At 43.0% G+C, this 21,517-nt stretch overlaps 1 protein-coding gene across 2 annotated transcripts in view; it reads right to left on the reverse strand.

Annotated features, from left to right (window-relative positions):
- The window catches only part of LOC144679523 (arf-GAP with SH3 domain, ANK repeat and PH domain-containing protein 1-like), a 346,344-nt gene that overhangs the window by 55,239 nt on the left and 269,588 nt on the right, over positions 1-21,517 (reverse strand). For both annotated transcript variants that reach the window (XM_078539997.1, XM_078539998.1), the window contains exons 23-25: positions 20,664-20,771; positions 17,507-17,732; positions 3,515-3,691 (exon numbers count right to left, since the gene is read on the reverse strand). In XM_078539997.1, coding sequence (XP_078396123.1) covers positions 3,515-3,691; positions 17,507-17,732; positions 20,664-20,771 — 511 coding nt within the window. The remainder of the gene's footprint in view (positions 1-3,514; positions 3,692-17,506; positions 17,733-20,663; positions 20,772-21,517) is intronic.

Consider the following 21,517-nt stretch of genomic DNA (forward strand, 5'->3'; position numbering starts at 1 on the left):
TTTGTGCAGGCTTGTCTAATGACACATCAAATATATGGCATTCACTCTAGTGCTCTAGGCCTCATTCCTTCGGCTTCTGAGAGGTGTCATCAAGTATATTTAAAATGGGTATCCTCGGTCTCCAGGTAGCAGCTGGTAATTCTGTTGCTGGTCATCTTGGTCCTTATCTGAAGTCCAAACTAAGGCAGCGTAAGCAGAATCGTGCTGTGATAGACCAGAACTCCAAACCACCAAAGTGTGTAAGGTAATTGCTCAGCACAAGTACTGTGAACAGATCTTTTCCCATAAGCAGCTTTCAGCACTGAGTACTTATTGGCATATTTTTTGAGCATGGCTTCAGACTTCTAATTTGCTGGCCTGCACTCACTTTGTTTTCACGGGCAATATCAGGAAGCCTGGGAAACCCGTAGACCAAAAGCTAAAGTTAAAAACCTAAGTCAATATCATTCTAATTAAGCAATTAACATATGTTAAGTGGCAACCTACCTCTCATAAGGAGGATACTTGTATGCAGCCTAATGTGCTGAATGAAACCTAGAAGTCGTGATGCACTGTCAATTTTGATTGTTTAAACCCCCACCCATTCCCAAAAATCTCTCAGTCCCACTCATTAAAATCCAGCCCTGCGGGTCTCAATGAGGATTCTTCAATCTGATTGATTTGAGAGACACTCCTGCTCGCAAATCCCACAGACTAGCCTGAGAGTCAATCCAAAGGCACACAGATCTACAAACACACTCTTGTTTTGAGTACAGCTGTGTATTCTGTGGTACTTTTTTTTGTTAAGGCCACATTTGGTCAATGAATATTGATGTTCTGGTACAATGGATGACTCTATGGTATATCTTTGTTTCCAAAGGCTAGGAGGACATGGTGATAACATATATTTGCAAAAATAAAAATGTGTGTAAAAAGGGAAAAAGCATCAACAATCCATCAACTGAACAATTTTAAAGTTAGCTATAGGTACAATGTTCCTCATTATTTGAAAGAACTTCCATATGCAAAAAGAATTTACAACATCCAAAGGGGATGAAAAAAAATCACCTTGGTATTGTCCTTTAAGAAATTTGAAACCCTGTCTGCCAAATTATTGTTGCTTTTTCCCCACACTTACATATTTAATGCCTTGTTCTAGATCACTCCTCTCATTGGACAAAGGAGAGAGTGAACGCTTGACCAACAGTACAACATGAAAAATTCAAAATCTAATAGTTTCAAGTATAATCATGTCACAAAAAGGAGTAGGTCGCATTTGTGGTGGGGGAAATTTTTTCTTACAATGAGAAATATTATACATATAATAGACAACGTAGCATTAATTATTTGGCCTCCACCAGTGAAGTAGTACAGAATACTACCAGTGGGAGTCTAAATACGAGTTCAGCCTGTGTTAAACACCACTGTTGAAGTGCTTCTTCGAATTCTAGATACAACACAGGGGGTCCTTTGGCCCATCTGGTCTGAGCTGGTTCTTTGAAAGAGCTTCCAATTCACGTCACTTCCCTACTATTTCCCCTTTTCATTTAATCCTGCATGTTTTTCTCCTTCAAGTATTTATCCAATCCCTTTTGAAAGTTGATATTGAATCTGCTTCCACTACCCTTTCATAACTTGCTGTGGAATTTATTTTTTTGTGTTCTTTTGCCAAATACATTAATTCTGTGTGTTCTTATTACCAATCCTTCTGCCACTAGAAATAAGGTTTCTCCTTATTATGCTATCAAAACCCATCATGATTTTCACCACCTTTGTCAATTCTCATTTTAATCTTCTTGTTTTGAAGAAACAATCCCAGATTCTCTCTGTCCACATAGCTAAATTCATGGTACCAAGCCAAAGGTCTTTGTACAACTCTTTTAGCAGCCTTCTCAACTTGCATTGCCACCTTCAAGGACTTGTGTATTTAAACCTCCAAGTCTCTCTATTCCTGCAATCCCTCTAAAAAATTGCACCATTTTCTTTTCATTGCCTTTCCTCATTGTTCCTGTCAAAATGCATGTCACACATCTCCATATTAAATTTCATTTGCCATGTGTTTGCCCATTTCACCAGGCTATGTATTCCTGAAGTCTGTTACTATCCTCCTCACTATTTACTACATTTCTGACTTTTGTGTCATCTGCAAGCTTTGAAATTATGCTCTGTATACCCAACTCCACATCTTGAATATATATCAAAAACAGCAGTGATCCTAATAGTTCTGATCCCTGGGTGACACTCTCTACTTCCCTCCAGTCTGAAAAACAAGCATTCACCACCACTATCTGTTTTCTTTTCTGTAGACAATTTTGCAGTTATATCTCCTTTAATTCTAAAGTGCTTTCCCTCAGCTGTTAAATCAAGTTAATAATGTTTAGTCAATGCACATAAGTTATTCCCAGGTGCCTAGTAAGAGTGACCCTTGGAATGTTGGCTTACAAAGCAACAATCAATAATGAACTAACCTTTTGTGCTAGATTTTGTCCTTTTAGGAATGATATGAGTTGCATTCTTATGCCCAACTGACTGATCTTTGGTTAATGATGACTACTGATGGGTCTACCTGAGTGCTTGTTATTCTTGGAAACACTGATGGTTTTACCGAAGCAGAAAAGTTAAAGCTCACTTCAACAAACTGATACTTCATTTGAAAGTAATTAATATGAAGTGTTGAAGCAATCTCTAATTAGCGCACCCTGAATGACTTTAAAAAAAAAAATCACCCCTCTAAATTTTGGCCATGATTTTGTGACAAGCTTCCCGAAACAGCCTTTTATCCAGGGATCCAAAACATCAAAGTCTATTCAAATAGCCTCCCACCATAACTTCCTCAAATGTTTGAATAGTAGTGATGTGAGTCACTGATGGTGGTCGAGAGGTGTTTTTTCTTCCTGGCTCTTGTTGTTCATGCTCACTGGATAATTGAATTATAGAGGAAGGCCTCCTTTCATCTTTTCTTATAACTTAAATTTTCAATAACCTAAATTATCTTTGTTGTTAGCAATAATGCCTTTCTGATGATTGAGTAAGTGTAATTGCACATAGTACTCCAGATTGGGTCAGGCCAATGCTCTTTATGCCAGCCAGAGAGTATAAACCAGGGCCCCCAGTGACTATGGAAACTGTAGCTATTGTCTTCAAGTCATGGTGTCTCAGAGTCTCCCACATTATTTCAGGGTGCACCACACAGAAGGAAAATACACAAACAATCGTGAGTGTGATGGACAATGAGAGAGAAAAAATTGTGCAGTCCAGAATGACAACTTACACAAACTGAGTTGATGGTAATCATTTGACCAAAGTAGCAATGCAAGGGTGTCAATTTTTTCACATGTCAAAGTCCCCAGATAATTTAGTTTCCATGCATTGATGACATCAAATTCCTTTGATATGTGGAGGTTCAATGAACTAGGAAGAATTAACTCTTCGCAGTTTCTCCCTTTTTATATCATTTTACTTTGACAAACAATAATACAATTTTCTGTTTTCTACAGTAACATTACTAAACTAACTTAATATAAGAAAAACTTACCCCAAGGAATCAGACCTTTATTCTGGGGACCATGAGGTAGTGGACTTGGTGGGTCAGATAAAGTTCGTTTGTGTCCAGGGGGTGGGGGTGGTGGTCTCTTCTTTGATAGAGTGGAGCTGCCAGTTGTGACCTGGGGACCTACAGGAAGGACTGAAGGAGGAACTGGGCCATATGGAGCTGGAGAAGCACAAAAACAAAGCTGACTACTGCACAATATGTTAAGAGCAGTTATGAAAACAAGCAATAGAGGATCAAAGCAATACAAGCAATAGAGATGCAATAGAGGATCAAAATTAAATGTAAATAATTGACTTCTTCCTGTCTACCACTGACTAAAACTGATGAACAGAAAGCAAATTCTCTCTTCAAGATTGTAATGGTGATCATCTAATTGCAAATGTACATAATACGCACATATCTACCATTCCAAAGAATACTTGTACAAGAATACAGTTTCAAAACTTGTTATATTTAGCATTAGAAACAGAAGAAAATCACTCCTGACAGATCACTCTTGGTGAATATTAATAATGACACTGTATCTGGAAGCTGGATTTTTTTCCCCTATTTTTTAGCAAGTGCCAGCTCTATATTGGAAGGTGTAGATTCAAGCACATAATCTAGGCAGTCACTCAATGCAGTACTGAGGTACAGCTGCATTATAGTACAGTAGAATCTTTATTATCCAGCAAGCATGGGGAATGGGTGATGCTGGTTAATCAAATATACTGGTTAATAGAGAGTTCCATTTACCATTGGGATACAGAGCAATAAGTACTCAGGAAGTAAAGAACAGTATTCTTTTTACTTCTAATTTTCAACAGTACATTAAAACATAAAATATAAAATAATACAATATACCATACGGGTTCCAATAACTTTATAATTGCTTCCAGTTGATAAGTGTCAATTCGTATTAGGGGAACGTCAGAAATTCCAGTTATTAGAGAATTCTGGTTGGTTGAATGATGGATAATACAAAGTTTACTCAGATATAAAAACAAGCCCCATTTGCCCGTTCAGGTAGATGTAAAAAACCTATGAACAGCAGAAGAGTTTTCCCAATGTCCTAGTCCATCAGCAACTCTAAAGCAACACCAACAAAAACATACTAACTAGCCATTTATATTATTATGATGATTGGTATCTGGCAGGTATTTGTTGTCATGTTTGTCTATATAACCTGGAATTGCTACACTTCAAAAAGTCACTCAAAATGCAAAGTAATTTGGCACATGCCGAGAACACTCTAAATGCACAATATCTCTCCTGTGCATCAAAATGAAGGAGGAATTGGAAAATCCTGCCTTCCCAATAAGGAGCTACATCAGTTGGGCAGAGAAAAGGCTGCAATACTATGGGCTGGATTTATGAGCTGCTGTATTCCACCCTCCCAGACCCCCACACACTGAAAAGTCAGTCATCAGCCTGCCCACCTGAAACCTGGCTGTCCCGCAGTGATATTCCCTGGGAGCAGCCTTAACTGTTTCAAGTGGAACTTCTGCCCCCGACGTGGGAGGTAGTCCCGCCCTGGGGAGCTGCTGGCCACTGCTCAGAATACAGACAGTCTCTGGAGCCCAGACTTAAAAGTAAGTCTGGGACTTTGGATGGGCCTGGCTGCCAAACCCCAGCGAGAGTATGGGGGTGGTGGTGGTGTGGAGGTGGTTGGCCAGTTTTGAGAGTCTAGGGGTGGAGGGTTAAGGGGGGGAAGGTATGACCCTGCCCAACAGGAGCCCGTACAGTGAAAGCTGCCGGGCTACCCGCTTTGCCTCAGTCTTCCCATGCTGAATGTTAAATAGCAGCAAAGATGGAATGAGGCCCTTAAGTGGCCATTGATTGGACACTTAAGGGCTTCAATAGATCTTAGGGCGGGTGGGCTGCCTGGCACCTTCCCCATTCACCGTAATATGGGAGACAGGTTGGTGATGGGCGGGATGGTGGTGGGAAGGCCACCCGCAATATTTTATGAACCTTTAAATATGCTAGTGAAGGGGCAGTTAAATCCAGCCCCACAGCTTTGATTTTCCAAACTGCACTCCTTGAGAGCATAACTCTGCTGGGAGCACAGAAGTTTAGAATTACTCACTATCCAATGCCAAAACGATCTTATGCACAACCCCCTTTCTTCTCTTTAAATCTTTTGCAAAATTAAAGAATGCACTACACACTACTCTGCCACAGAAAGACTTTTTAGGATTCACCTTTGTTTTAGGATGACCATTCATCTACAAATGCATTACATCAGATATCTGGGTCTATGTTTGATTTTACATTTGTGAAGGAAAATGGCAGTTTAATAGAGGTTTGTTTCATGAACAGATTCTGGACTGTTAGAAGTTAAATGTGTAGCAATATTTATATTTCTTACTGCTAAAGTCCTATAGATATGTTGGAATAAAAATGCAATTTATATTGTTACTTCATGTTTTATATAATCATAGTTAAACTACCGGTAGGTCAGTTCCTTTGTAAATTGATTTATAGTAGTGCTTGAGTTTTAACATTAGAAATCTGAAATCACCTAGCCAATATTTGTCCTTTCCAGAAATACAAAAGCAAAATACTGCAGATGCTGGAAATCTGAAATAAAAACAGAAAATACTGGAAATACTCAGCAGGTCAGGCTGCATCTGTGCAGAGAAACACCATTAACATTTCAGATCGATGACCTTTAATCAGAACTGAAGAAAGATGCAATTTGTTTTAAGCCAATGGAAGGGGGTGGGGCAGGAAGATCAAAAGCGAAGGTCTGTAATAGGGCAGGGGAAATTAAATGACAAAAGGTTTCATGATACAAAAGCCAAAGAGAGTGGTAATGGAGAAAAGCCTTGAAAACTTACTTCCAGCATCATTAGTCTACAGAGGCCATATTAATTTATTCAGCATTGTGATTGTGGCTTGGTGATTAGTTTGAAGCGTATTTATTACATAAAAAGATACTTCAGCATAATTGGATCGAAATTCATATTTCTAAATGGATACATGCTGTATTTTTTTATTCGTTCATGGGAGTTGGGTTGTTGGAAAGGGCAGGATTTATTGCTCATTCCCAATTGCTCAATAAGGTTACGGTGAGCCACCTTCTTGAATCGCTGCAGCAATCTGTGTGGTGTAGGTACACTCAGTGCTGTTAGGCAGGGCCAGGATTTTCCAGTCGTCGCATGGGCTTGGCCGTGAAACAGACCGCCGCCCGCGATCGGGCCCCGACTGTGATTTCACGCTGGCTGGCCAATTAACGGCCAGCCTGTGAGAATCGCGCACTGCAGCGGTGGGGGGTTGGGAGGAGGGCAAGTGTGGAAGTTCGTGCATGTGTGCAGTAAAAGCTCCCTGAGGGTGTGCGCAATAAAAGCTAGCTGAAGATTTTTAAAATAAAAAATAAGAATTTTAAAATGTTAAAAAATGTCCCCTCGTGACAGAAGCAGGGACATGTTAGAAATTAGTTTGAAAATCTTTTATTTATTTTTAATCACTGATCGAAACCTCATCCCGCCCATGGATGAGATTTCACAAAAAATAGTCGATTTGCCAGGGCAGCGAAAAATTTCTTTTAATTATGACTTTAATGGCCTTAATAGGCCGCTTAATTGTCGGTGGGTGCACTGCTGACTCCTGCACGCACACGCTGGCCGAAATATCGCGTGTGTGCACGATGACGCGGGACACTTGCTCGGCATCATTGCACGTCACTCTATGCTCGTTCAGGTCGGGCGCACACCTGCCCAAAGAGTGAAATATTCTGCCCCAGGATTTTGACCTAGCGTCGTTGAAGGGGCGGCTATATATTTCCAAGTCAGGATGGTGTGTGACTTTTGGAGGGGAATGTGAGTTAGTGGTGTTCTCATGTGCTTGCTACCCTTGTTCATCTCGGTCAGGCTTGTCCAACGTGCAGCCCGCGGGCTAAACGTGGCCCGCAAAGCCAGTTTTCAAAATGCTGGTGAGGGGAGTGGAAGATTCTGAAAGAAACTGCTCCTCAAATCACAGGTGGTTCCTCTCCTGCTCTCACAAATGAACCTATCAGCAGCAATTGTAGGAGAGAAGCAGTTTGTGATTGGCAGAGCAGCAATAACTGTGGCAGTGTGTGTCCTCCAAAAAAAGAGGTATTGATGTGGGGTGGTGCTGGCTGCCGGACCAGGTGGGGGAGGAAGGTTGCTGGGCTGGGTGGGGTAGAAGAGGCTGCTGGGCTGGGTAGGGGGTGGGGAGGGAAGCTGCTCACCGGATGGGGGAGGAAGGCGCTGCCCGGTGGTGGGGGGTTAGAGAGAGAGTGTGTAGGAGAGAGAGTATTGGAGAGAAAGTGAGTGAATATGGGCGTTGCGTGATTGTGTGTGGGAGACAAAGAGAAAGAGTGAGAGAATGGGTGAGGGGGGGGGAGAGAGAGAGAAAGAAAGTGAGTGAGTGTGGGAGAGAGAGTGAGTGAGTGTGGGGCAGAGAGTGAGTGAGTGTGGGAGAGAGATCGAGAAGTGTGGGAGAGAGAGTGAGTGAATGTAGGGGGAGAGAGGGAGAGAGAATGTGTGGGGGAGAGAGAGAATGAGTGTGGGAGAGTGAGTGAGCGAGTGTGGGAGAGAGTGAGTGAGTGTGGGAGAGAGAGTGAGAGTGTGGGAGAGTGTGAGTATGGGAGAGAGAGAATGAGCGTGGGAGACAGCGCATGTGTGGGAGGGAAAGTGAGTGATTATGGGAGAGAGAGAGTGAGTGAATGTGGGAGAGAGCGTGAATAAGAAGGCTCATGGAATGCTATCCTTCATTACGAGAGGAATTGAACTTAAAAGTAAGAATGTTATGCTTCAGTTATACAGGACATTGGTGAGACCACAGCCAGGATTTTCTGTGCCCACCGGCGTCGGGTGTGTTCGGTGGTGTGAGCAGACAATATAGCGAGAAGGCCAAAAATTGGTTCCACAACGTCGTGAAACCAGTTTGTGATCGTCCACTCAGCCCATCAACGGCAGGCCGCGTTCCCTGCCATCGGACGTTGGGAACCTCATGGTAATACATTAGCATATCATTATAAGGCCAGCCTGCCGGACTCACCACATGCCACATCCCCACCCCCCCCAACCCCGCTCGATCTTCCACAAGAAAGCATGCTGACGTGTTTCACAACAGAATATATAAGGCGTGCACTTGGCGGGGCAGCACTTTGCTTGAGACTTCAAGGTTTGTTTGCCCGCATTGCTTCAGTCAACACTAGCAGTCATTAGCGCCAGGCTTCACAGACAGCAATGCATCATTTTTAGGGGGGGTTGTTGGGCTGGTCTCTACCTTCCAGGCCAGCCATATGTGGGTGACTTTTCAATGGCTGCGGGGCTAGGGCTTGCTTGGAGAAGGGGGAGAAGTGGTCAGCCAAGGGAAGAGACTGCAGGACAAGGGCTGTACTTGGGATGGAGGGTAACCCAGGGTGTGTGGGGGCACATGTTGATCTGTTCAAATGGCCTCAAGATGGTGACGGCTGAGGAGACAGTCTCCAGAGGAGATGAGGCCAGATGGACATGTGAGGGTATGTGTGTGAGGATGGGTGGTGATGTCTCTTGAGCTGGCAGTGAGCGAGATGCCAGTGAATGTGTGATGGGCTCGAGTGTGAGAGTTTGGAGTGATTAGATGGTTCCCATACTCTGGTTGCACGGATGAGATCATTCACCCTCTATCTGCATTGGATGGCCAACCTCTTTTGTGCAACATTAGTACTGATCACCACTGCCATTGCCTACCAAGCCGGAGTGGTAATGTTGCTGCTTCCCCTGCAGCCAGAGCAGGGGTAGAGAACATCACAGCTGATCTTCACGGCGTCCAAAAGGCACTCGAGGGCTGCAGTCTTCTTGTTTTTCGGGGCCATGTCTTCTTTGCTGCAGTACTGGGCTGGAAACACTAAGCGCGGCTGTACTTTAAATGTGGTGCCTGGCGTGATGAAGCGGCGAGGTGACAGCATGGCAGGCGAATCAGAGCCCGCCTGCCATCGAAATGGTGTGTATCCGTGAACGCATAATTAATGCGGCAGGTTTGGGACCATATGGCTTGAAAAGCCGCCATTGTGGCCAGGGGGCGCCTTTTAGGACAGAGATGAGAAATTTTTTCTGAAGTTTGTGCGACTTTGGAACTCTTTCTCAGAAGGCGGTGGAGGCAGGGTCATTGAATATCCTTAAGACAGAGGTAGATAGATTCTTGTTAGACAAAGGATCAAAGATTATTGGGGGTAGATTGGAATGTGGAATTAGTAAAATAAACAGATCAGCCATGATCTTATTGAATGGCGTAGCAGGCTTGATGGGCCGAGTGGTCTACTTCTGCTCCTATTTCATATGTTCGTATGAGTGAGTGATTGTGGGAGTGTGTGTATGTGTGTCTAGCTCACTTGCAGTCTCAGGATTCCCACTCACCCTCACTCCCACACACCAACACACAATCACAGCCACTCACAGTGGGTGACGGTGACTGAGACAGCATCAAGAGATGAAGAGTGAGCCAGACAAACAGATTCTGTCCTTCTGTCACACTAACGTTGATCTTTATTAATTACTCTTCTTTCATTATCAATTTATTGCTTTGATATTGCTTTTTTATCATTTATTAATTTCTATTCCTTTATATATTTTTCATCCTTTTTCCCCAACCACCTCCACCCCACCCCTCATCTGTCACTTGTTTCTATGTTGTTCTTTCACAGAGTGCTGACCCTTGTTCTGCCATTAACACGTTCTGCTTTCTTACCTTTATGCCACTATCAGCACCTCCTTTAGTCTTCACTACCATTAACACTCCCTTTGTCTTATGTCCATGTCATCTTTGTCAATCTCTCCTTAGTCCCCATCTATCGCTGACTTTCTATCTTGCTTCACCTGCTCCACCACCTCCTTAAGCAGTATAAATTCCATCACATTTCAATTTCTCTTTAGCTCTTAAGAAGTCATATGGACTCGAAACTTTAACTCTGTTTCTCTCTCCACAGATGCTGCCAGACCTGCTGAATTTTTCCAGCATTTTCTGTTTTAGTTTTGGATTTCCAGCATCGGCAGTATTTTGCTCCTATCTTTTTGAAATTTGCTCATCAGCCCTTTGAGTGAGAAAAAAATGGAAATGTGGCCCCCTAAGGGAAAAGGTTGGACATCCCTGCTCTCAGTGGTAGAGGCTTCAGGTTTGAAAGATTCTAAATGTTTGGAAAATGCTGTTGGTAAGTTGCTTTGGTGAGTTGCTACAGTGCATCTTGTACAAAGCATACACTGCAGCCACTGTGCTTTGGTGATGGAGGGTGTGAATGTTTAAGGCAGTGGAAGCTGTAGGAATGCACATAACAAAATGTGTTTCCCAAGAAAGTGATTCTGTAAGTGCTAACAAAAGAAAAAAAACAGCTAATAATGGATCCTTTTACACTTCTTGAATACCCACTGATTCACTTAGCTGATACAAGTGTCAAAGATGTATTAATCTCCAGTGGTATACCTAATAATAATATAAAGTAGCTAAATATCAGCATAGATTTATTCTGATTTATCTAAAAGACACTGGTGGTTGGTAGTGGCAGGATTGGCTTTCTTGTTCTGCAAGGTTTGAAGTGCAGAAGATAGAGACATCAATTTTGACACTGGTAACATCCTGATCAAAACTACTTGTCGGGCAATTAATTATGCAACAAAATGGAAGTAAATTATAAAACTTACAAAAGTGTTTTATACAATCAGTCATTTCAACTTTAGGTAACAATGACATAACTGTAAAGTAAAAACTAATTTCAAAACTCCTAAAGCTTGGTGCAGTACTCTTGCAAAAAATCTCATTTGATGTTGTCCTATTGGTTAAATGAGAATGTCTTCACAGTGAGCTGTGTTCGTACAGTCCATGTAATGTAGTTACACACACAGTTCTGTTAAGAAGAGAGTTCCAGGTTTTTGATCCAGTGACAGTGAAGGAATGGCAATATAGTTCCAAGTCAGGATGGCGTGCGACTTGCAGGAGAACTTTCAGGCAGTAGTGTTCCCATGAGCCTGGTGCCCTTGTCCTTCTAGGTTGTAGGATTGGAAGGTGCTGATGAAGGAGGTTTGGCAATGCACTTCAATGCATCTTGCAGATGGTACACACTACCGTGGTGAAGGGAATGAACATTTAAGGTTGTGGATGGGGTACCATCAAGCGGACAGTATTCCAGTATACTTGTGACTTGCAAATGATGGACAGGGTACTGTGGTAGAATCCATGGGTGAACCACCATCGATGGGAGAGATGTAACAACCACTCAAATCGATGAAAAACACCAAACTTGTGGTCCTGATGGTATTCCGGCTGAGGTCTTCAAAGCTGTGGGCTTATGCTCACATCAAAACTCCATGCACTTTTCCTACAGATTTGGGAAGTAAAAGAACACCCTTCCCACCACCCACTCCATCCCCCATTAACCTCAGGAATATGACAGTTGTAACTATCTTCAGAAGGGAGATAAATCATGCTGAGGAAACTATCAAGGTATTTCCCTTGTCCATAGCAGGGAAAATCCTAACATTCATTTTCCTGAATTGCCTACTTCCTGTGGCTGAGAAAATCCTCCCAGAGACACAGTGTGGCTTTAGACCTTCCAAAGGAACCTCTGACATGGTCTTTGTTGCCAGATAAGTCCAAGAAAAATGTCAAGAACAACACCAAGAACTTTTCATTGCATTCATCGACCTGACCAAACATCTGACTCAGTAAATTATGAGGTTCTATGGATGGTGCTCTAAAGTTTTGGATATCCAAGAAACTTCATCACAATCCTGCAATTGCTCCATGATGATATGACTGTAATTGTCTTAGGCCCGCCGCAAGCGAGGTTGCACCCCAGCCAGAAGTCCACTGACTTGCGGAGGGACCGGAAGATCCTTGCGGCAGGTGGGTGCCGAAAATCTCGCCCTTACAGTGGGAGATCTGAAACAGACGCCTTCAAATTCCGGAATGGTGTCAAACATGGCTGTGTGATAGATTGTAGGGGCTGTCAGTGGATATTCACTTCATTAGAGATCAACTGCCTTCTGGTGTGAGGATTAAATACTGCCAAGATGGAAAACTCTTTTACCTCAGGCGCCTCCATGCCAAAACTAAACTGACCACCATAGACATACTTCATCTACAGTTTGTGGATCACTGCAGTGTCATTGCCCACTATGCACCAGATTTGAAAGCCATTCCTGATCTCTTCAATTCTGCATGCAAGCGATTCGGTCTATCCTTGGATGTTGCTAAAACAAAATTCACATCAACCCACACCTGGTCAGTCAAATATTCCACCACCCATATATGTTGAAGGAGAGACTTAGAAAGATTCTGGAATATGTTGAGCGCTTCCGATACCTTGGCATTTACTTCTCTTAAAGCCCCATTGACAAGGAGATCCAACACCAGATCAGCTGTGCCAGCTCAGCCCTCTACAAATGAGAGCAGTGAGTATTTGACAACAAAGACTACACAAGTCAACAAAAGTCCTCGGGCAGGATTTTCCCATTGGCGAGCCGGGGGGGGGGGGCCTGCTCGCCGACGCGTAAAATGACGCAGGATGACGTCCGGCGGAGCTCCCGACATCACTGCGCCCCATTTAAATTTTCTGGTAGGCGGGGGTGCAGCAAAATCAGCTCTTTTGAGGCCACTGACAAAGTCATTTAACTAATTAATGGACCTGCCTGTTCAACCTTAAGGTTGGCGGGCAGGCCGGGAGCCCTGGCGGGAACTAGAAAAAGCATGAAACCTCATTCACGGGCGGGATGAGGTTTCATGTAGGTTTCAAAAATTTTTATTAAAGTTTTTGTAAAAATTATGGACATATCCCAACTCATGTGACAGTGTCACGAGGGGACATGTCAGGAATTTTTTTTTTCCATTTTTAATTTTTGTCACAGAACAGCCGATCTCCCCGAGGCAGCACTTAGCCTCAGGGAGATGAGTGTGCCCTTTTGTGCGAATGTGCGAAAGAGCGCACTCTCGATTTAGGGAATCCCCCCATCCCGCACAGTGCTTCCGTGCGGACATCGCGCTGGGCGGTCCTTAATTGGCCTGCCCATGTAAAATAGCGCCGTGCCGCTGATCGGGGGAGCCAATCGGAGGCACGCCTGTGCGCGCCCGCCATTCAATTTCGCTCCCAACGGGGGGAAAATCCTGCCCCTAGTGTCCACAGCAATTGTCGTCACCATACTTCTGTTTTGCAGTGAGACGTGGACCCAGCCAGCATTAGAGAAATTCCATCAGAATGTCTCAGCTGCATCCTTTGGATTCAAAGGAAGGGCCATGGAACAGATGTTAATGTCTTTCTTGAAAACAGCGCCACAAGCATTCAGGCAAAATTCCTGCAAAATCAACTACAATGGACTGGACACTGTGTGTCCAGATGGCCAAAAAAGTGTCTATCCTGCCAGGTCCTGTTTTCTCAACTCTCAAATGGTCCAGGGTTCCAGGGGAGGACAAAGAAAACAATTCAAAGACACTCTGAAGCTCTCCTTAAAGTGTAGCAGCAATGACATTAATGACTAGGCATTTTCTACCAATCGTCCATAACAGCGATCACTTGTCTATCAAACGTCATCATGCTTCAAGTTCAAACATCTTAATGATGAGGCTGAGCAGCAGCAGCGAAGGAAAGAAAAGGAAGCAAATCCAGTACTCCAGATTCCTGTATCTTACAGAATGTCTTTCCCCAGGACGTCTTGTGCCCAAACGTCTGAAAATTGATAATTGGCCTGTTTAGACACATGAAAACCCATGGCAGAAACTCATGATTCTGAGTAGACGTCATCCTGAAATCAAGGAACAGCTGACGAAATGATGGGCAGGCTTTGGGGAGTCAGGAAGGGAGTTACTTGCTGCAGAAATCCCAGCCTCTGGCCTGCTCTTGTATTTATAAAGGCAGTTCTAGTTAAGTTTGTGGTCAATGGTAACCTCCAGGATGTTGATGGTGAGGGATTCAGGTCAATGTCATTCAATGTCGGGGAGATGGTTAGATTCTCTCTTGTTGAAGATGGTAATTGCCTGGCACTTGTGTGGTACAAATATTAATTGTCACCCATCAGCCCAAATCCAATTGTTGTCCAGGTGTTGCTGCAAATGGCCCTGAACACTGTACAATCATCAGCAAACATCCTAGTTTCTGACCTTATGGTGGAAGGAAGGTCATCAATAAAGCAGCTGAAGATGGTTGGGCCAGGACATTGCCCTGAGGAACTCCTGGAGCGAAGTCCTGTGGCTGAGATGATTAGCCTCCAACAACCGACACCATCTTCCTTTGAGATTTCCTTGATCTGCACTTTCTTGAATCTTGCTAGGGGTCCTTGATGCAAAACACAGTTAAATGCTGCCTTGATGTCAAGACCAGTCACTCTCACCTCATCTCTGGAATTCAGTTCTTTCATCCATGTTTGAATCAGGGCCACACTTTGTTCTAGAGCCAAGTGGCCCTGTCAGAAGCCAAACTGAGAATTCCGTGAGCAGGTTATTTCTGCATAAATACTGCTTGATAGCACAGTCAAAGACATCTTCCATTACTTTGCTGGTGATTGAGAGTAGAATAATGAGGTGGTAATTGAGGCTGGATATGATTTGTCCTACTTTTTGTATTGTAGCTGTACTGAAACAGTTTGGCTAGGGGCGCGGCTAGTTCCGAAACACAATTCTTCAGCACTGCAGCTGGGGCGTTGTCAGGGCCCATAGCCTTTGCTGTATTCAGTGCCTTCAGCCTTTTCTTGCTATCACGTGGAGTGAAACGAATTGACCAAAGACTGGCACCTGTGCTAGTGTGGACCTCAGGAGACGGCCAAGCTGGATCATCCATGTGGCACTTCTGGCTGATCTGGTTTGCAAATGCTTCAGCCTTGTCTTTTGCATTGACGTGCTGGGCTCCCCCATCATTGAGGATGGGGATCTCAGTGGGGCCTCCTCCTCCGGTTAGTCGTTTAACTGTTCACCACCATTCAGGATTGAGTGTGGCAGGACTGCCGAGCTTTCATGTGATTGTTGGTTGCAGGATTGCTTTGCCCTGCTTATCACATACATGTAGTCTTGTGTTGTGGTTTCAACAAGTTGGCACCTCATTTTTAGGTATGCCTGATGCTACTCATGCACCCTTGAATGAACCAAGGTTGATCCCCTGGCTTTATGGTAATGGTAGAGTGAGGTGTATGCCGGCCTTGGGGTTACAGATTGTGGTTGAATACAATTTTGCTGCTGCTGACAACCCACAACACCTCATGGATGTCCAGTTTTGAGTTGCTAGATTGATTCTGAACTAATCCCATTTAGTACAGTGGCTGTGCCACACAATACAATGGGAGGGTATCCTCAATGTGAAGACGGGACTTAGTCTCCACAGGAACTTTGCGGTGGTCACTCCTACCAATGCTGTCATGGACAGATGCATCTGTGGCAGGTAGACTGGTGAGGATGAGGCCGAGTAGACTTTTCCATCTTTTTGCTTCCCTGAACACCTGCCGCAGTCGTAGACTGGCCAGATATGTCCTCGCAGGCTTGGCTAGTAGTGGTGCTGCCAAGCTACCAATCATGGACATTAAAGCACACCCCCCTTCCTCCCTATCTGCCCCTATGGAGTAAATTATGTGCCCTTTCTCACCTCAGTATTTCTTCCAAGTGGTGCTCAAAATGGAGAAGCACTGATTCCTCAGCCAAGAGGGGTTGTAGGTGGTAAGCAGCAGGAGATTTCCTTGCCCATATTTTACCTGATAACACCAGATATCCGGAGTCAATGTTGAAGACTCCCAGGACTACTCCTTCCTGACTGTATACCACTGTACCACCACTTCTGGTGAGTCTGTCCTGACGGTGGGACAATCAGTGGTGATGGAGGAGTCTGGGAAATTGGCTTCAACATCTTCCTGCTGAAACCTTCTTACGGATTCTCTGGCTTGGATATTAATGATGCAGGTTTCTTAGGCGAAGGGGTAGAGTTTTGAAAATTTGGGTTTCCCTTAAAACTCCACAGCATAGGTCTTTTCTTCTCAGTGGGAACCCTGCCCCCACCCCCCCCACCACCCAGACATCAGCCTGATTAACAAGCTTGGCATCCAGCAGAATCCAGAGCAGACCACAGGAGCAGAGGAATGGGTGTGGTCGGATTCCTGACAACCTGATGGGGTGGGAGAACAGTAGAAGCTCGAGGGGTCCAAGGGGATAAGTTACCACTGGTAGTTGCTTTTTAGAACTTTAAATTAAAAGTCATCAATTTGTAAACTAGGTTACAACTTTTAGTTTAGTTTTGTTTCTCTTTTCTTTCTCGAGTATATACCAGCACTACTTCTGCCTGATACAGAGAATCTACTAGTTACTCTAATTCTTTTACCTGTGCTTGTGGTGTTGCTCTGCAATTTTCTAATTCTTTTAACAAAATAATCCTTGTCTGATCTGGTTGAAAATTTTTCTTTGATTTTGCAGTAGCAAAACATATGCAACTTCCTTATTAATGGCTTCAACAAGGACTAATAATTTCTTTTGATGTTCATGAATCCATTTTTGGAGGGGTGGGCAGGAATGATCAAAGCAATGCTAAACATAGACGAATGGTCAGTTAGCAACTCCCACTTGCATTCCACCATACATTACTCGGTTCAACATTTTTTCAAAAATTAGTGAAGGCAGGAATTTTGGCATCAATGAGTCAGTGATAAATGCATCAAGTTCTTGTGCTAAACATAAGGGAGAGAATTATAATGCAACTGGCCACGGAATAATAGATATGGCAGAGCCAATGGCCAGGATTTTCCGGCCCCATCAGGGGCGGGACCCACCGTGGGCGCCCCAACCAGAAGTCCATTGACTTGCGGCGGAACCCAATGATCCCAGCAGCGGGCGGGGGCGCAAAATCCCGCTCAATATTCCTGTTAATGACTGAAATGGCACTGTAAGAAAAGTAGACATTGGTTTGACTGGAGTATTTAATGAACATTTACCATGTTGCAAGTAGCAGTTAAATATGCAATTGCAAATTATAATTAAACACACTAACATTTCAGAAAATATCTTTCTTTCATTTTAGTCACCAACCTTTGCTTGGATTCCTAGGAGGAAGAGGAGGGGCATCAGTGGCTGGTGATGTTGGAGAATCTGTGCCACTTCCATATATTTGATTACTAAATGCCCCATATGATAATCGTTGTTTTTCCCGTGCTATGCCAAGTCCTGGGATCATAAGTTTTTCTTGTGGGGAAAGACTAGAAGAGTGGCAGCAGCTCTGTGGCCTTGGAGAACGCTCTTTCTTTACAGGGCTGGTCTAATGAAGGGGAAAGGAAGACAAGAGTTAAATATATGACAACTGCAAATCTAAGATTAATAATCCATCTCTGTCGAAATGATGATGATAGCAACCCAGGGATAAAAAGTTTGCATTGACACACATTCAATTTTCAGTAGTTTCTGCCTGTTGCCCAAAGGTATTTTATTTAACGTATAGTTCTTAAATTTGGATTCTCAGATTTGATTGTGTTTATTGTGACAATAATTTCTAGGCCAAACTTACTTCAATTACATAGTTTACAACTATAAAAGATTACATTTGTCCAGACAAATATACTCCCTCATCACTGCTTTCCAAGCCCATAGTATCGTTAAAGCATATCAAATTTCAATCACATCCCATAGGAAAGGAGACTTGCCTTCCTATATTTTATGGTCCTACTTTGATTTCTATTTCTATTTTGATAAAAGAGCCAATATTTGTCTGTTGGATAACTAACAATGGAAATCAATACATAAACCTGGGGTGGTTCATAGTTATTTGTAAACATGCTACATAATTGATGTGCCTTGGCTCAGTGGGAGCATTCTCTGTTTGGAGTCAGAGAGTCATGAGTTGAAGCCCCACTTAAAGATGAACAAAATCTTTATCTACTTTACAGCGCAGTACTAAGGAAGAGAGAGTATTTAATTGACAGATATGTTGTCTACTGAATGAGCTGTCAAACCAAGATCTCATCTGTCCTTTCAGATGAGTGCAAAAGATCACATGTATTATTGAAAAAACACCATGGGAGCTTTCCTGTTGTCCTGGCTAAAATTATCCCTGAATCAAATCACCATAAGTCATTCATCTCATTATTGTCGTGGGACCTAGCTGTGTGAAAATTTTCAGCCATCTTTTCTACAAAACAACACTCACTACAATTAAAAAGTAATTTATTGGCTGCAATATGCTTTGGATACCCTAAGGATATGACAAGCACTATATAAATATAATATACATATGTATATATATAAAACAAATTATACTCTTTCTTTCTTCTCTCCTGACTATTGCCCCTTTACGATCAGAAAAAGGTGACATAGACTGAAATCGACCCTCCAGGAGAAGCCTGGGTATGAATATCAATTTAGACTACAATCCAAAACTCAGGTCATCTCAAGCAAAATTTTGTTTTGAAGCTTCTATTGCTCTTTAGAAAGTTTGCCAATTGTTGAGAAAAAAACCTGCAATGACTCACAGATGTATCTGACATTGTTCATCTAAAATTCAGAATTGACCAAGTAACAATTAAGATTCCAAATGTAGACCTCATTAACTATAGGATGGCATTATCATACATACATACCAATTAGGAGCAGGAGTAGGCCACTCAGCCCCTCAAGCCTGCTCTGCCATTCAATAAAGTCAGTGGCAAGAATTTGAAATTGCAAGCTTTTCTTAGTTGGAACACTGAGAAAAATGTGAAAATTAAAATGATCTCTTGCCCATTTCATCACAAATATAGTTTTAGTCACGCTAATAGGGGAGAATTTTCTCCCCATCGGGTTGGGGGGGGGGGTTTGAGCAGGAGCGGGGGGGTATGCAGCTGACTGTTGCCCGCCATTGGCTGGGCACCGCCACCTTATGTGGGTGGGCCAAATAAGGCCCACCCAGCGTGACGCGTGCCTAGAAGTGCTGAGTGCTACCTGTGCGGGGCGGAGGGGGGGTTGCCTGAGTTGGGAGTGCGCGAAAGAGCGCAGAAATTTCCCTGAGGCACAGAGCTCGTGGATGAGGTTCCATGAAAAATGTGAAGGCCGCCTGGGCTCTTCGTCTGCCTGCCAACCTTAAGGTTGGACGGGCAGCTCAGTTTATTGTTTTAATTGATATTTAAATGGCCTTAATAGGCCTTTGACAATTCAGCGGGTGCGCACCCGAGTCGACTGTGCGCCTGCCGAAGTGAAAATCTGAGTGACGCGTGGTGATGTTGGGACACATGCCTGATGTCACCATGCGTCATTTTACGCATCGGCGAGCAGACCCCGCCCTTACTCGCCGACCCGAGAATTCTGGCCGTAAAGCATAAGCATATTAAGCATTTTGCCAATTTATCATCTATAATTTCCTCAGCTCCTATTTCACGTACTATTTACAGCAGATAAGATTGATCTTGACATCCATTAGGGTGCACACTTTTTGCCGGTAAGAAGGTGAAACCCTAGAATAGATATTTATGTGCATTGCCTAGGTATAAAGCATTGCCTGGGTAGTATGCAGAATAGAAACTCAAGTGAGGACAATCAGGCACCCATACCCTGATAGGCCCTCCATTTAAATTAATAGAAGTGAAGTTGAACAGGCTCTGTCACCTGCATGCAGTCCTAACGACTGGACTTTCCTTCCTGTGATCTTCTCAAATGATAACTCATGTCCTAGAGGTACAGACAAATAACTACCTCTGCATTTTTTCTGCCCCATAAAATCATTGGTAGAAGGGTGCTGGGGATCTGCTTAGGTGGACTCTTGTGCCTCAACTACAACCAAGGATCAAATTGAACAGCCTCCTGGGCGTATGGCTCAGCACTGCATTAAATAATATAATTGCCCAATGAACCATCAGGGATCTATCTGCAATTTTTCCCTAATATGTAAAATCTGTATTCTATATTCTTCTATAAATTCAGCATTCTTATTCAGGATAAAACGTTATGTTGGGCCCTTTCTTCAATCCAGCTTGTGAAAGCCAATCCTTTAAAAAAAATTGCTTTAAAAACAGTTTTAAAGATGATTTTTCTTCCTCTCTTTTGAAACTTCTTGTTTTACATGCTATTTTTGGCCTTAAGAGCACGTAGGTATCTGTACCTGTATCAAGGTCTCCACCAAATCATGCTCTGTAACTAGTTGTTAGACAGCATGTTAAAACAGCTCAGTTTATGCACTGCAGGAAAATACCTTATTTCTGTGTTATATATTCCTTGTGCTCACCTTTACATCCAAGTCATCATCACTTTCATCAATCTCTTCTTGCCGTAATTGCCATTCATATTCTACATGAACGTGAGGATTAACTTTTCCTAAAGCAGCTTGACTGATCTGAAATTAATATAATATATTAAACATCAAATCCAACAGTAGTCAAATGAATGGGAAATTTACATACTTAAACCTTTAATTAGCAACTTTTTCCCCAGTGAAGAAAAAGCAAAGTGGTTTCAGCTCAAGAGCATTGCACAGGTGAACCACAATTTTTATATCTTTATATTTGCTATCTGGTATGGTGTCTAAATAAACGTCATTTAAATTATTTTTTTACACGTAAAAGGAGCTATATGAAAGCACTGTTTAGGCTTGCAGCAATACCTAAAAACTCAAGTTAAAAAAAAGACTGTAGGGATTATTGCCAGTTCAATTAGTGCTTCGAGATAGCAGGGTGAGCACCTACTTAAGTTCTGTAACACGTTGTAGAATGCTGCTTTATGAGTGAATTATACAAGCTAATACTCAATCCCAAACACCACTTTGCAATCATTCTACATTGTTACAGATTCCCAATATGCAGCTGGAGGAAATTCTGGCTCTTACTTGATATTGGAAAAGCAGTCTGACAACTATGGTTGGAGGGTTGAGGGAGGTCATAGAGAAGTAGAGCCGGATGTCTTCAGAACGCCTGAAGAAGTTAACTATCTATCTGCCTGCAATTGCTATGCATTGTTATGCTTATGTATTATATTTAAAAAAAGAGACCTGGGGAATGGAATAAAGTTTCTTGTTTTGTTGTATCTGGCTGGATTTAGCGGAGTCTGCTGGAACAGACATGATGGCGAGCAGAATCGGGTGGG

The sequence above is a fragment of the Cetorhinus maximus genome, chromosome 4 (assembly GCF_964194155.1).
Source record: "Cetorhinus maximus chromosome 4, sCetMax3.hap1.1, whole genome shotgun sequence".
Lineage (NCBI taxonomy): Eukaryota > Metazoa > Chordata > Chondrichthyes > Lamniformes > Cetorhinidae > Cetorhinus > Cetorhinus maximus.